The sequence below is a fragment of the Dermacentor andersoni genome, chromosome 4 (genome assembly GCF_023375885.2).
Source record: "Dermacentor andersoni chromosome 4, qqDerAnde1_hic_scaffold, whole genome shotgun sequence".
NCBI lineage: Eukaryota > Metazoa > Arthropoda > Arachnida > Ixodida > Ixodidae > Dermacentor > Dermacentor andersoni.
In genome coordinates, this window is record NC_092817.1 from 191483864 (window position 1) to 191501390 (window position 17527).

The window sequence follows — 17527 nt, forward strand, 5'->3', positions numbered from 1 at the left end:
CAAGCACAAAATAAAATTAGCAATACTTCAGTAATCTTTGTAATTATTCTTGCAAGCTTTCTTACATTGGTCACAATGAAAAGGTCGATCTATTTATACTTCATCAAGGTGGTTATATTTTGATCAACATTTCCAGAGTAATTGCCAGTATAAAGGTCAGGTGGGAATATAGGTCAACCCCTTAGTTTGAGGTTAAAAAAGGAGAAAAAAGAAAGAATACAAAACAATTGCCAAATCGCATTTATATTTAAAATGGCACTGCTCATCCATCATCGGAGCTGCAGTCTCATTCAAACTTGCAGAAGCGTCATCAGAAGATGATCGTTTGTAGCTGGACGCATCCCACAGTGCACTGCCATATAAAAGTACTAATGACATTTTGCACAAGTTGCGCGCCAACAATTCTTCTTTTTGTGCCTGCCAATCGTACTTCCTTCAGAAGTGAATACTGGGGTTTTATATTCCAACTCTGCCTCTTTTTTTGTTAAAAAATTCAGAAAGCTACAATCTGCAGTTTTTTCTCTTTTTTTACATTAATCAACATGGCACATGAGTGGCCATGTTGCTTTTCCTTTTGCAAAGTAGACATTAATCTTGAATGCAGCTAAAACCACTCTGTGTGTTGCTAGTCATCGCTCACCAGATAAAAAATAAATCGCGCAGTAAGCTGATTGCAAAAGCACACACAGGTAGACAAAATGACAAAAGAAAATGACAGCAATCACGTTTGGATATAGATAAGGCTTTGACTGCGAGTTCACCCACATGGGTTGCTGTTCTGGACATTCTCAAGTTCTGCCATGATTATCAAATTTGGCACTGCCGTGGCAGCAGTTTGAGCCAACCAGAGAGGCCGTAGCAGCCCTCTGGGTCTTCTCCGACTGGCTCGAAATATTGCACTACCGAATTCGACAGTATGGTGTGATTTAACAATGTCCGCGGGTGCTGTTCTTGACATTGTCAAATTAACCATATTGCTGACTTTGGTAATGGCGGCATTTTGAACCAATCAGCGGCCACAGCAGCCCTCTGTGAAGCTTAGAATGACAGAAAGCCGAGCTAGTTGGTAAGGATTCATAATGCAAAAAAGGGTTAAGGCATGCAGACACGGACACAAGAGCATGCTGCTTCTTTAGCTTCCTTAATTGCGATATGTATCTGCCGCATTAGAACCGGCGTTCGTGTTGTCCACTTCTTTTCTTCTGTGTTCGTGTCTGCACGTCTTACCCCTTTTTTGCATTACGAGTCCTCTGTGCCCTTCTGATTGGCTCAAAATGCTGTCATTAACAAATATGAGAGGATGGCAGAATTTGACAGTGTCCAGAATGACACCCATGCATGCAGTATGGTTGCCAGATGACAAGTTGATTTGGCTAAAGACTGCTATATAAGACGAGGGGCAACCTTAGCCTGTTGTCCTTTTAGGAAAATATCTATACTTGCATTCTGGTTTATATGGTAGTTATTTCCTTCCTTGCTGCCTTTTTAGAGTGCACACTGCTGTTAGTAAAAAAAGGATGTTGAAGGTTACCCTTTCATGCCATTTGCAAATACATTCCCATATGTGGTCCTACTACCCCGCATATTATGCTCACCCGCGTTAGTCTCAACAAGACTAGCACTATTGAAAATAAATAAGTGCAATTTCTATTCCTTACCATGAATAAACAACACAAACACGTGAAATAAGCAGATTAACAGAGTAAACATTTTACATTTTGCAAAGAAAATGCAAAACAGATGCTTCATCCATGAAAGCGATGTGACCTTTGCACATCCTACCGAAATTAGCACATCAATTCACAATGTCACTAATCCTCCATGGCTGACATATACCACAGCAACACCACATTAAATGACACTAGTTCTCGCTTTGGCACTATGAAAAATACTGAACGCGCATGTGTTTTAGAACAGCTTCTCTCAGGCTAAGGCCCACAGACACAACAGATACTCAAGGACGTTGCAGGAGGTCAGAGGTGCTCCTGTGACAGTGACAAGCCTCAACGAAAGAGCAGGCTGAATGTTCAGTGACCCCTTTGCAGGACCTCTTACTACACCACTCATTCAACAACACTTCGCATGCCTGCCTGTGGTGCAGCTGATGTCACCTTTCCTATTCAGGTGCATGTGCCGAGCCACTCCAAACATCATGCCACCGCGCCATTCCTATCATCCAGAATTATTTGCAGTCATAATGCTCATTCTCTGCATAAACACAGCTTGAACAATGCCAGCAGCTGTGTCCAACGGCAACCATGTCACTTAGTTTCCGCAACATTGCCATGAAAATCAGCATCTGCCTAACCACAGACATGCGTTAGTTGTGATACCACACTAAAATACAGTCGAACCTCGATATACTGAACAGCACACTGATTGCAAAATAGTTCAATGTAGCCAGAATTTGATATATAAAATCACGTAAGAAACAGGTGAAAAACTTGTACAAATCAATCAGTGAACAAAAGGCGCGATCAGGAATCGTTGTTTGTAGCGCGCATTCGGTTGCACCGCGCTCCATTAGCCTAGGTCATGCTGACTTCACCGCGCGAAGTCGGCACGGCTTAGGCTAATCGCACGCTCCAAACAATGATCCCCGATCGTGCCCCAATTGTGGTGCTGTAAACACTCATTTGCAGCTTCACACAGAGCATTTCTTTTGGCTCAAAGTACTGTAGCAGTGTAGCCTGCTTCTTATTGGCAGCTGCGTACTTAACCATGGCGTCCTCAACATAGTCTAAACGATCCACAAGCAATAGGCCAGTGCCTCCTATTGTGCCGCAGTAGCAGCGAAGAAGGGCCAAAGCAGCTAAAGCCTTAGTTCAAGTCGGGAGCGGGACATCAATGCGGAATCAACCTCGGCAGTGTCTTCAAGTTCGGCCACTACTTACGCTGCAATCTACACGTCCGTCAATCGAAAAATTTTGAAACACTGTCAGTAACAAATTATGAAGTGGTGTCTATAAGTGAGCCCGGTGAGCGCACACTGTCGCGCGCCTTTGTGGATCTAAACTATTCCTCACGAGGCACAGCAGGCGCAGAGCGCAGCACCGAGGAGTCAGCACGCCAAATGTCGTCGATGTTGTCGAACTAACCAAGCCGCCGCGTGCGTACGCCGCTACATTCAAATGACGCCCTCGGCGCTTTTGATGTGTGCAGCTATAGTGCGCAGCGGTTGGGAACACACATCGCGCCATCGCTATCTTCGAGGGCATTGCGGGAAAGCTTGCCGCCTGTCAACAGAGTGCACGTGGTCTGGGGTGGTGGAGTTCCATATAGCCATTTTATGTCCGACCCCCCTCAAAATAAAAATTTTAAATGCACGCAATTTTCCAGGTTATATGGAAAGTGTTTGATATACATGATAATTCGATATATCCGTGTTTCATATATCGAGGTTTGACTGCATTAGATGAACCGGTTGACAAATGGGCCAGCCAATAGTTTCGCACCACTGTCGCAGTCAGCTCTGTACACTAATTGCACAGGAAGTAGGCATGGGAGTGCAGCTTTTGGCGTTGCATGGAGTGTGTTCTGCGGATTAACCTACTAAATAAAGAGCAGCATGGTTGTCATTGAACATGTGACTTCGCCAGTTTTCTAGTGAATCCTACACCAAAACACTTATTTGTACTCTGCAGAATCGCACATTGAGTGGAGCACATGGACAACTTAAGGTACAGTCCCAACAACAAAAATACCTTTCCATGTTACAGTGTTGTCACAATGTCTTTATCTGAATATCTACACTTAAGAACAATATAAAGCCTTGAAAGCTGAAAAAAATATGTCCATGCCTTTTTATTTGTCGAAAAATTGGCATGACAGACAGCATATTAAATTTGTGCCTGCAATATACTAACGATGCTAATGATGCCCTCTAATCATGTCAATGTTAAGATCACTGCCACGGTTAGTAGGAAGCTATCAAACACTATTTTATTTAACTCCTTCGTTACCGCAGCTAAAGAAAATGATCACTTTGATCTACCATTTTTTGCCACATTGTTAAATATTTCCATTGGAAATTTTTAGAATGCAGCTCTTAGGTGCCCGTGCCTGCGGCAAGCATTGGTGTCAATGTAACTGAGTGAAGAGCACCGCGTAGGATGAAAGAGTGAATGCGGAGGGCAGCGGGGGATGAAAGACTCAAGGAGGTAAGTGGGGGAGGATGGTGCAGCAGAACCATGAGACAGAAAGAAGAGGAGGGGGGTACGGTGAAAGCACAAGAAAAACATAGTGCGGCGACGATGGCTACAAGATAGGGCCACATCAGCGCGCGTCATCTGGGAGGTCCGTCTGCAGCGGCTCCTGTGAATCGCACCCACGCGTCACCCACGGCCTGCCTCACTCCGATTGCGCCACACTCCACTCTGTTTGCAACATGCCGCACGAGACTGATTGTCCACGCCAGCCAATATATCACAAAATGAAAACACATATGAGCTGCACTCAAATTTCGCATTAGGGAGTATCACAATCGTCACAGAATTTTTTTTTTTTGCTAGCAACATCATGCACCGTCTGAAATGACAACTAAGCTAGTCAGATTTCGCAATTTTTGGCAGATAAGAGTGTCTGGAAAAATAAAGCTTCGACTGTAGGGATCATCAAAACCACCCTCCAGTGCTCCTAGCACTTCCTCAATAATAAAAAGACACAAAATTTGCACTTTGGTCGATTCGGCAACATAGACACAGAAACTGCTCTCGGGTTGCAATTTTAGGATCCAACGTATAGGCCGTTACAGTAGGTGCTGACAGTAGATGCTGATGAGGGCGTATTATTTTGATATTCTTGCACTAACATCCAGTGCAACATTATTTTTCCCACTGAGAGTTGGTTTTATATATCAGTGCTTAGACAGCGTATGTACAAATTACCATCAGCAATCATTCTCGTCATGTGGGTTTTCCCTTGCACAAAAAGCACGCAGTCGATTTCAGACCGACATTTGACCAAAGCTTCACTAGCTGTCCTATCTCTAACATTTTTAACACCGCCTGTGCCTTCATTCATTACTGTACGATAATGTGCAACACTCCACATTACTGTACAGCACTGCGCAGGAATTGAACAAAGCATGTGGAGGCTCCAAGGCCAGCTGAAAGCCCACTAGACCAACTTGCTTGCACAGAAAAGCTGACTGAATGCGATAATCAAATATGAAGGGGATCCTACATGCTCCCTGACCTGACCACTATTGCTTCGAATGCAGTAAAAGACAAATTAGATGCCTGCTGCAATGAGGAAAAAACAAATGCCCCCTGAACAATAGGAACTCACCCATTTTCTTATTTGCAAAGCTCTTCCTTCCTTGCATAGTGTGGGCATCACTGTGGCTAGTATCGATGCCTACAAATCTTCCCACTAATTATTTTGCATGAGCTGCCTTACATATGTTGGGAACGAGGAACCAGGTGTATAGTTTATAGACTCCAGATTTTTTGTACAATCCGTACTTGCAATGAAAATAGTCTTGCATGAGGTGCTTCCTTGAGATTTCACAAGAATTCTAAGAAAATTATCTGAGCAATTATTACTACTATACATAAATTCAAAACACCAATGATCTGGCAATAATTTTATGTATACAGTAAAACCTCGTTAAACCGTACCCGCTTAAACAGTAGCTTCGTTTTAAAATTAGTAAAGTCCAATCCCCGACTCAGTGGCCATTGAACATAATGTGTTCTGTATCCCCATAAACCGTACCAGCTTATTGCATATGTATAGGTTAAAACGTAGCGTTTCCACTTTTCATCACACAAACACATCGGTGCGTCATCTCCATCGGGCGGCCCGGCAGAACAGCAAGCCTCAGAGATCAGAACAATGGCCTCCAAGCGCCCTGTGCATTTGTGCGTGAAGCCACATCAACATCATTTCAGCGCCGTGCCAGAGAGCGTTGTGGCGTTGTGCAAAGGAGGACGCGTCGTGCCAAAGGTCAGACAAAAAAGAGGCTGGGTGCTCAGCATAGAAGAAAAATTAGATATCATTCGTGCTATCGAAGGTGACCCGAAGTCGGCGCTGGCAGGCGATAAGGATCTACCCTCAACTACGGTGTGTGGCATTTGGAATGTGAGGAAGTCGCTCGGCAGCACTGTTGCAACCGCGAAGAAATGTCGGCTACGAGGTTCGACATTTCGGCATCGTTGCCGACGGCTAGCGACAGTGATGAGGACGACACGGAAAGCGACAGCATGGGCGATTCAGGCCTGACGGTGGCAGAAGCTGCACATTACGTCAGCCTCATGAATGCAATCATCGCAATGCGAACAGCACCCCGCAATGAAAAAGGCGGCCCATGACTTCTGCAGCGCTACTGCCCGCGTGCACGGAGAACATGCAACGCCAATGAGGAATCTGCCATGTGAGTGTTTGCCGAGAAGAGGGGGCTGGCTGAAAATCTGGCTCGCAGCTTCAGTAAGTTTAAGGCCACTGTGGTCGCTGCTAGGCCGCCGCAGCATCAAAATGAAAATAACACTTTTGTGGTGCGAAGTGAACACTATGTTTTTTCCTCTTTCATCGCACTCTCTCCGAGTTCTGTTTTTGACAGGTACATGGGCGATCTCAAGCTATTTCGGTTAAGCAGCACTATCGTTTAGTACGTACTTTTTTCGAGCTCCGGCCAACTACGGTTTAACGAGGTTTCACTGTAACAGTATACATTGCGACTACTACGTCTTGAAATAACATGCTAAAACATTAAAGCACTGAAAAGGAGCACATTTCTTGCGGTAACGAAAGAGTTAACAATTCATCACAAACCAAAGCCACAGACAGCACTGTACAAGACTACCAGTTGCAGTGTCTTGTGATCACAGACACATGTGAGGCAGAACTGTCCTATCAACACTAATAGTTCCTAGGTGGCCACAGCTTTGCTCGACTTAGCTTTGTGCAGTAGCCGGGACACCTTCAAAGTCAAGTAAAACAAAAACATGACACATCACAAGGAACCCGAATCTGCTTTTAACAGTAGGGGCACTATCTCCGTTTCCGTTTGCGTGGCAACCTCCGCTTCTCTCCCGTCTCGTCCAGGACGTCGCTGATGCTCAAGAATCCTCGAACATGCAACCATGCGTCGAGTACCAGATTGTCAATTTGCTTCCGACCATCGACCCTTTCGAAACACACAAGTTCATCCTTCACGATGCCTGCAAGCTGCCAGAATTGCATCCGCACAAGGCGATTGCATTCCAGCAGTTTCTGACTCACTTCTGAGGTGCTCAGTGGTGCCAGCTCTTGGACTTTGGACAGCAGCTGAGGGTGCCACGACACACTTTCGTAAGCAGCAGCCGCCCGCTTCAATGTTGAGCCCAGCACAAAGTGAGCAGCACACTCAACGAGTGACAAGTTCCGCCGCCTGAAGTGTTTCACAGCCTGCCAATTGTGAAAGTTGGAGGGATACTCCACTACACGGATGTACGTGAGAGTGTAGCTGTCCTCAAGCAGGTCAGCCAGGTCTTCAATGAGCACCTTACATGCTTCATACTGGGCACAGAGGTAAACAAGGTGGTACACTGTCCTGCTGTCCACCAGCCAGATACACAGTTTCTCAATGTCCTTCGTGCGCACAAGCCAGTCCTCAATTCCAAGCTTTTCTATCGTCTTGTTCTTGGAGAGGCCCTCGATGATGAGGTGAGCATCCTGGTTGAAGTTACTGAACTTCATGTAGATTTCCTTCAGGGCGGTAGTCTTCGACAGATAGGCGGCAATAGTGGATGCATCTTTCTCGACAAAGTCGTCGTCCCAAGTGTCGAGCCGTAACTCCAGCGCAGTGACACGGTCATGCAGCTCGAGGGCAGCTCCGATCTCGCGGAACGCTGGCGTGTTCAGATGAAAGAACTTGTGGTGGCCCATGCTCAGAATGTCACTGCCAGATTTCAGTCCTGCCACAAATGCCGCAGGCAGCGAATGACATGTGCCTAGTCTGACCTTCCCAGAAGCACCTGTCTCCTGCACCATTTGGTGGAACGTCTCTACGGAAAGCATCATGACCGAGTCGAAGGTGAGGTGTTGCAGAGAAGAAGATTTGGCAGCAGCTTCCAGAAGCTGCCGGGTCTCATCATTGGTGAAGCACCCAGCGAGCACAAGCTTTTGCAATGATGACGTCTTCTGCAGTGCCTTCACTAGAGGCACAACCCGCCAGTCTCTGCCCAGCCTGCCCGCGAGGGCATACATCATGCGCTGCCTCCGGATGTCTTCTGCTGCACGCATGAACTGGTAGTCCCAAGTGCAGTGGGGAAAGCCAACCTCGCGCAGAGTGGTGTTAAAGCTGAACACCCTGGCAAACTGCAGGGCAACAATCGGGTCCAGCTCAAAGTTTTCGATTGTGAGCACCTCCAAAGTCGAGTTCTCAGTGAGTGCCTTGAAGACTTCCCCCACATCTGGAGCACTCCTGCAGTGGTCACTGCAGATGGTTAAATTTGTCACTGTCCTGTTGGCCGCAAGATAGCGGCGAAATTCAGTACGTCGACTCTGATTCAAGACCGAGCAGCCAACGATGAGCTTGACGATGCTCGTGTTCTTCACGAGGGCCTCGATGAGTGCAGATGACTCTCGAAACAGCGGTACATGCGCCACGTTGAGGGTGCGCAGTGATTTTGTCTTGGCAATGTAGCCGGAAAGGGCGTCCTCGGCCGCACGGACATTGCCAGTGGTAAACTTGCACCAGTCCCATGAGAGCTCCTCCAGGCACTCGGCACCACCTATGGCAGCAATGACGCTTCGCACCACAGGTCCCGTCAGCTCACACTTGCTTAGCCGGAGCACGGTCAGTGATGTGTTGTTCCTCAGGGCATCGCAGAACAGCTTGCGGTAGCAGGGTAGAATGGACTGCAGCCCCTCGATAACCTGCAGCAGAGAAGAGGAGGCACGTGATACGTACCAATTCTGACTTGGCAGATCTTACACTTTTGCACCTCCACAAACCTACATTCACCAGTGTACACCTGTTAAAAGTATTTAGGTGATTTTGAATCGTTGCCATTTCACAAGTAATATTGTTAAATGGAATTAAATGAGCATTTTCCCCCCTTTTCTCGCCGTCTTGTATAGATATTTATTTTAGTCATGTACAAATTACTGTGTTGCATCATGCTAGTTGTTGCCCCCAGTCTCTGCCTGATATACAAGGCATTAGACCTTCATCTAGCAGACAGTTGCATTTATTCTCCCTTCCTCTGTCAACCTTCTATTGATGGAAATAAGCCAATATTATTGTTATCATTGGCACTTTTAAATGCCACATCTTGGCTCTGATGGAGCACTGCAATGGAGCGCACTGGATTATTTTCAACTACTTAGGGGTTTCTAAGGGGTCCTTTAAGTGTAAGAGTAGGGTTGAAGATTAATATGCGGAAGACAAAGGTAATGTTCAATAACCTGGCAAGGGAACACGAATTCATGATCGCCAGTTCACCTCTAGAGTCTGCGCAGGAGTATGTTTATCCAGGTAAATTACTCACAGAGGACATTGACCATGAGAAGGAAATTTACAAAATAAAAATAGGTTGGAGTGTGAACAGCACGCATTAAAAAATCCTTACTGGGAGCTTACTACTGTCGTTTAAATGTAGAGAGTACAATCTTTGCATTCTACCAGTCCTAACATAAGGGGTCGAAACTTGATGGTTAACAAAGAAGCTCGAGAACAAGTTAAGAACCGCACAATGAGCAATGGAGTAAGAAATGTTAGGCTTAACGTCAAGAGACGGGAAGAGAGTGGTGTGGATCGGAGAGCAAACAGGGATTGCCGATATTCTAGTTGACATTAGGGAGAAAAAATGAAGCTGGGCAGGCCCTGTAATGCGTAGGGCAGATAACTGGTGGACCATTAGAGTTGCAAAATGGGTGCGAAGGAGAGGGAAGCGCAGTCGAGGATGGTAGAAAATTAGGTGGGGTGACAAAATTAGGAAATTTGCATGTGCAAGCTGGAATCAGCTAGCCCAAGACAGGGGTAATTGGGGATCGCTGGGAGAGGGCTTCATCCTGCAGTAGACATAAAAGTAGGCTGATAATCATGAATGCACCCCTCACAAGGTTTAGGCATTGCAAATAGACACGCACACTGCACAGGTCATGCAGTGATGAGTCTGTTTGCAAAGTATTACATGAATTCGTGCTGCCAAAACTGCTGTGAATTCAAACAAAAGATGATGCTCTTTTCTTTACTAAAGAGCATTTTCTGCTAGGTAGGTAGCATCAAATACGCAGGATTTCTATGTCAGATGCAAGGGCCTACACGCACACATTTTCAGCCACAGTGTGAACAACTCTGGGATTCCAATGAAAGGCAGGGCATGCAAAACCACCCCCGAGAATGTGCTACACAGCTAGAAAAGAAGCGAGACAAAGCAAAGGAGGCAGAGGTTGTGAATAAAAAATTGGAAGTGTCCCATGAAGGCAAAGCATTGAAAGCGATAGTAAGGTTTCGCATTGCGCTGAAGGCATCTCGAATGCTGGCATGCATGCTAGCGCCCTGGCAAGTGTCGCACTTCAATGTTGCTTGATATGAGACCAGAGGAAAACCGTCTTGCATTGGTCAGGATCCACAGAAAGGATCACATAAATTTAGTTTGATGTTCACCAAGGCGTGGAATGCACACAGCTTCTCAAGAGGAACACTAATCTGTGTGCGCATAACCCCCATGTCAGCAGTGGAAGCCAGAACGGTATCCTAGCTCTGGTGGAGCCAGATGAGTGGAGCGTGGCAGTGTGTCCACTTGGCTTCGTTGCTTTTGGAGCCAAACGCACTTACAGTCTCTGGGAGACTTCTAATCCACCACACGCAGGATGTGCATGCCCTCAAACATCCGTATGAGGTCCTCGAGGTAGGCCCTCATCTCCGATGTGGGAGACAGCAGGTCAGGAATCCCTTGTGGCAATAAACACCACACATTCATTCATTCAGGCGAGGAATGTCACAGTTTCCTAGACAAATTACCAGAGGGAACTCCAGCATTCCCTCTAGCATGGTGGTTCAGTCAACCTGCAAGCATGCTGGTGCAGCCAGCATAGAAATGATGGTCAGTACATGGTCCTGCCTAAACTCTGTCCTTCTGGCTTCAAATGCCTTTGTCACTAGTTGCAATTGTTCATTTTTGTCAAAATGCTGCATTATAAATGCAACAATTCGTAATAATTGTGCACGTCTGCAGATTCTCATAGGTGGTGTTCAAATCTACACCCCAGTTATGACCCCCTATAGGTAACAAATGCAGGTCTTGAGGGCCATGCTCTTGCTGGTTGCATGTTGCAGATGCGATTGCCAGAGCCGGAAACACACCATAGGAAGTCAGGATTTGGACACCAACTATTCCTTTGTGCATTTAGAAATACAGCATTGCTTCAAAATTTAGGCTGATAAAGGCAGATAAAGTGCAGTAAACAATGCCGCAGGTAGGTTTGAAGTCAAAAGTACTAAGACAAATTCATGTTCTAACCGTCATTCCCTTGCCAGTTGAACGATTGCAGCGCCAGAGTTCCTTCTAGTAATTATTGTACGGAACTCTATGAGGAATGACACCAGCGGGTGCTGGGTGAAAACAAGAGAGAAAGCCTCTGCTTTGAGGACGGTAGCCTGCCCCCTGGCACCATGGCTTCCCAACATTTCACTTGGTTCCAACTCGGCTGTTACTGCACCCTTTCTAAAGATTCCTGCAGCCAAACACTTCCTGAATGATGTTTTACAACTTCTAGTGCATAGCAAAAATTTCTGATGGGGCCTGGTGAGAGCACATTTCACAAGACTGAAACAACCAAAGGGAACGTGCAATGAGATTATGGATCAAGTAAAAAAGATCATCAACATATGCTGTGTCCACTGCAGAACCAAGGTGTACTGTGCCGGGCAGCTGGGGCCGCTGGCAAGCAGAGAGGCTGGGACGTGATGTGTACAAGAGAAGAGAGCGCCTACAGAAAAGAGCGCCTACACTGTTTATTCCGAGTTTCGCAGATCTATCTCATAGCGAGAGAGAGAGAGAGAGAGGCAAGTGGGAGGAGGAACATTTACTTGCAGAGCAAGCCGAGGCCGGCGGTTCATGTAACACCATCAGGGTGAATTGAGAGCTGACAGCACACCTCCCTTTCTTCAAAAAGCAAACATGAGAGTTATATGACTGGGACTGTTGCAACACAGCTTGTACACTCCACTTCCGGAAACTCTACACACTGAGGAACTGGGCGTATCTAGCTGGTGGGTTCAAAAGACAGCTGAAAACATGTTACAGTTATCGAAGCACTCTGGCTTGCTGTGCGTCAGGGCGCTGCCCTTAGTTGGATGGCTTTCCAGCAGTTGATCTTTCCCTATCCTTGTGTTGCTTAGCCTGCTGATAATATCGGAGGGCGTCCCGTTCACCTCGTCCTTGCGTTTTTACTAAGAACGTGCAGTTGTGACTAACTGTGATTTTTTAGTTTGCACTAAATATTACAGGCGAGCGAATACCAAATTGTAGATTTCAAATCGAATACCAGATCGAATCAAGAGAAAAAGCCGACTATCCAATCGAATATCAAATATCAGAAAATGTTTCACAAATTTCAAAGTTTTAGACAAGAAAATACAGTGATGCACATACTTGGGAGTCCCATAGCATAAGAAGAATACTGCAAGCTATCAGTAACTTACGTAGAATAGCCAACGGATTTTTCGGACTCCAAACATTCGAACTTTATGGATATTCTGGACTTCGTAAATGCACCATCAGGGTTCTTATAGAGCTAATGCATTTGCATGACTTAGTTTTCGGACAAATTTAGGCCCCAAACTTGATTTTACGGACTAAGTCAGTCGTTTGGAGCCACGCTACCCGTTCTTAGAGGCCACCACGTTGAATTTTCTGCTTACATAGCCAGGCTGCGTGTTTCTATTTACGCCCTAACCCAGTGCTCAACCATTGCACCACCAGGAGCCGCCCGCACGTGCTACGTTACTAGGTACTCTTTCGCCGAAGCCCCACGGCACACCCGCTAGATCCTTCTAGGTATTTGGTTTTATGTCCCTGGCTGTACCTGGGTGGGCAGTCTGCTCAGCCTCACCCACATTCACAGAGTTCAAGCAGTGTAGGTAAGCTTTAATTTTAAATGCGTAAGCATTTCTATGTTTACCCAACGAGAAAACCGTGCTACCGTTCGTCCCGTAATAAGACAACTGGTTTCGAAATAGCGCCCGCAGCAGAGAACGAATTCGCCACTGTGCTGCCTCTCACTTCAACATCAACAAAGCGGCGAGAACACAGCGCTGACTCTCAGCACACACCTCACTGCGCCACTTTTGCAGATTGCTTTCAGGATACAGGTGTGCACGTGTCTTCAACGCTAAGTAAGCGCCAAGAACACAGCGCGAAGCTGTGAGCAGTCGGCACTTTTCGTGGTCATCGAAAATCGCTTTCAAGGTACAGCTCGCGTGGCGGTGCCATACGAAGCCATCATGTAAGTACGTTCCCGGTTCTTAATGGTTCAATGCGGGTGGATAAAGCACTAAAGAGTGACAACGGCTCATAATGTTCGGAACGTCATCGGTGCACCTGGCACCTCCACCTGCAGTACTTTGCTTGCGTAATCAATGCTCCTTGCGCCGCCGTTGGCACAAGTTCGTCTCACCACTGTGCTGTGGTTAGAACCGGCCTAATAAGGTTACATAACATTGGTAATGACTCCGGGCTGCGTGCAGATGAGCAAGTGCCACAATGCTTATGCATACTGCATACTAAGACAACTCCTGGAGGAATTTCTTCGTGAATTTTGTGGTTCCTGGACGTCGCGCAATGGTTTGTTTAATATGTGTCGTGTGTGGCGCTTGTGCTTTCCTAATGTTTTGGCAGGAAGGGAGAGTGATGTAAAGAAGGAAAGGGCGTTTCATTGCAGCAATGATGTGGCTCGTAGTGCGAGAAACCCTCCATGCCCCACGATTATCCCAGCTTTTGTAGATTGAAGTGCCTCAAACACCACGACCAACTTCTTATCGCTTCCTTTTATCCCCTTATTCAGACTTAAAAGTTTAGTCCAGTGTTACTTCAGCTTCAGCATGCAACTTTTATTTCGAAATAGCCTAGGCTGCACGTTTTGAAAAAACCTATTTTCTCTTAGTGACAGCTGGCTGAGCAGATGGCGCGCCGAGGCATAACATCTCCCTAGTCCCACCAAACACCTAGAAACATCTAGGGCACTCGCCGTGGCGCTTTGGCGAAAAAAGTACCTAGAAACGTGGTACATGCGAGCAGCGTATGGCACCGCAGCAGTCAAGCACTGGACTTGGGCGTAAATAGAAACACGCAGCCAGGCTTGGCTTCCAGTGGCCCTCTCTATAGCCTCCAAGATTGGGAGGTGCACGCTATCAATAGAAAGCGTTCGGCGTGTTCTTGTCTCGGAGGATATGCCCGTTCTTCCTTAGCTGACAAAATGCTACAGGGGATGGCATGTTTCTTTTTTTCTTACCTTTTTCAGTCAACACTACCATAATAATCTCTTAATGTGGGATCTGTTTTTGTTTTTCCTTCTTCTAGAGTTTTAGTTGCCATTTTCCACATGGTGCGTCTACTGAGCAGATATGCCTCGGAGACGTCGTGTATGTTTGTGCGGCTTCACATTTGTGTGATCGGCACCACCTCCTGTGCCTTCACAAGAGTGAAGTGGTGTGAAGAAATGTGGCTGATTTTTTTTATATCCATAGCGAACTCCACTGGTGGAAATCTAGTCGACTCTGGTTGACTGTATGTGGAGATGACGTCACTTTCGCACAAATCCAAGCAAGTCTGATCGCCTCCAAGGGTAGTACGAGGCAGGGCATTATTTGAGATTTTTTTCAATCTGCTCTATACCTAATTTTTTTTGGGAGGGAGGGGGAGTTGAACAAGTTTTTCCAACTGTTTGATTTTTCAGACTATTTTATGTTTTATGGTCCCCATGAGGACCGCAAAAGCAGTTGGCGACTGTACACTGGCAAAAGAGCTGCGGCCACATCACAAGGCAAATTATTCTTGCCTCTACGCTCTGGCTCCCCTGTGGCCTTCGCTGTGTTGTGGCGGCACCAAAACCAGCTTGGTACAGTGTGTGGTTTCGGCAGCTGTCAATGGAAGTGGTGTGATAAAAAGTTGGCACTACTTCACGGCTTCCACATCACAAACATGTGAGTTTGGCGCTCGCCCATAGCTAGCCAACCTGTTGATTAGCTCAGCTGTAAACCTCCCCTTGCCATCAAGGGTTCGTTTGCCTTCACCCTTGTGTTTCTGCAGCAAGCTGCAGAGTATGAAGCCCCTGAGCATTTTGCGCATGGTTTACAGAATCCTCTTTTTCCACCTCAATGTAGCCATAAACGTGGGCTTCTTTGTTTGCGTTGTATGTGCAGCTGTCACCATCACACAACATGGTAGTATTGTGAAGGTTACGCTGCTGAAGCGACCTATCAAACAACATTCTACCTGCTTCTACATTCATCTGTTCAGATTTGCAACTCGTACATTTCTGGCACTGATGGCTTGACTTCGAGAGCTCACAGCCCTCCCTGTTTCGCTTAGGGTCATTTTCACGGCCCAAACAAAAATTAGACACCACATGATAATCTAGCACATATCTACGCAACAGTTAAACAATGCTACCAACACGGATGTGTGAAGAATTTACCCTTGTCAGCGTCGTCGTAGCACACGGGAGTTTCTTTTTTTGTGTGTGTGTGTGTGTATGTGTGTGTGCACATGCATGTCAAAAACACATGTCCTCATACAATTTAGCCACTTCTTTTGCGCACCGAGTCATAATGGTCATGGCAGCTCGGGTTGCAGCAGGTTTTAGACTTCTTTAGTGCCACTGGAGCGTCTTATTGTGCAGCCCCCAGTGCAAAAGTTCCACCGATGTGAAGACGTTGTTCATGGCTGTTTGACCATTGCCATTGCAGAGCATTACACGCGTAGCTAATATATTAACCTCAAGTGAACTGCACGTCTTTTCACCATCAACTCTGCACAAGCTTCATTCTGCCGCTACTTCACAATTCACAATTCTCGCACAAAACAGCCAGCTTCTTGGCGAGGCCGTAGTCATAGTCACCTGTGACTAATTTCATACACTTGTCACATACCTTGCACCACATGGCATCAAGGAACACATTCACAATGTCAAGTTCAACGATTACACACGAAGCTCCAAGTCCGTGGCTGGGACAAGTAATGTGCCACTTGGATCGGTGAAAACCGCAGCCTTTTGCACTGTTGCCGGTGTCCACTTGAGCCTAGATAGCGCGACTTGCTCACGGGCACTTATCGTATTTACTTGATTCTAACGTGCCCTCGATTGTAACGCACACCCGTTTTCCCAGACAAAAAAAGAAAAAAAGATGCCCTCGATTGTAACTCGCACCTGTATGCGGTGACATAAAGAAAGAAAAGTCCTCCACAGTACTGCGCACCTCATTCTTTCATACAGCAATACAACTTTGTCTCATTTGGAAAAAACAAAGATTTACTCCCAATGCACTAAAGTTGCGATAAAGAAAAGTCGCAGTTTCGCTTGAACAGCGAAACATCAATTATGATAGCAAATTGTTAGACAGCTATACGAAAAGTAAAGATAGTAGCTTTGTAGGCTGTATGAATGTTTAAACATTCGCTTACTAGCTAAATTAACAAGCGTGGTGTCACGCGTGCACAAGCAACATAAACACGTCTCACTCAATGATTGTGGAAACTCTACCAAAACACTGGAGTAAGGAAGTGCGGTAGCAGGAGCGAGGCAATTGACCTTTGTGCGGCCTCTCGCTTCAACACGAACTAAGTGATGAGAACACAGCGCGGTGCGCCTAGATGTGTAGACTCTTGTCTCCGTCGCAGATCGCTTTCAAGATAGGGGCTGCGCGGCCACACCGTACATAGCAGCCGCCGGTGTACACCTCTCCTCTTTGTGCCAGTCCCGTGTGCAAGTTCCGGGAACTCCGAACGCCTTCGTCGCGGCCCGATTTCTGTCCGTCTCCACACATGTGATCATTTTCCTTTTAATTGTGGCACCGTGATGAACAGTCGGCACTTCCATGCTGATAGAGTAAATGCAGAAAACGGGAAGACAGACGGTGCACTAATCTAAACCAAAGGAAGCATTGCCTAAGCACACATACTGCAGTACATGGAGGAAGCTATGGCAACTAGGCTCGAAGCACATATGAGGCGGCCATTTTGAAATGCCAGTAGTGACATAACACAGATTTAGGGTGGTACTTGATTCTAACGCACACAATATGTGCCAATCCCGTGTGCAAGTTCCGGGAACTCCGAACGCCTTCGTTGCGGCCCGATTTCTGTCCGTCTCCACACATATGATCATTTCCCTTTTAGTTGTGGCACCTTGATGAACTCGGCATGTCTTTACAGTCGGCACTTCCATGCTGATAGAGTAAATGCAGAAAACGGGAAGACAGACGGTGCACTAATCTAAACCAAAGGAAGCATTGCCTAAGCATACATACTGCAGTACATGTAGGAAGCTACGGCAACTAGGCTCGAAGCACATATGAGGCGGCCATTTTGAAATG

At 46.4% G+C, this 17527-nt stretch overlaps 1 protein-coding gene across 1 annotated transcript in view; it reads right to left on the bottom strand.

The window, feature by feature from the left end:
• Positions 1 to 223: 223 nt before the first annotated feature.
• The window catches only part of LOC126530446 (uncharacterized), a 42014-nt gene continuing 24710 nt past the window's right edge, over positions 224 to 17527 (bottom strand). Inside the window, exon 4 of the mRNA XM_050177724.3 lies at positions 224 to 8862. Within this exon, the coding sequence (XP_050033681.2) occupies positions 6994 to 8862 (1869 nt within the window). The 3' untranslated portion in view covers positions 224 to 6993. The remainder of the gene's footprint in view (positions 8863 to 17527) is intronic.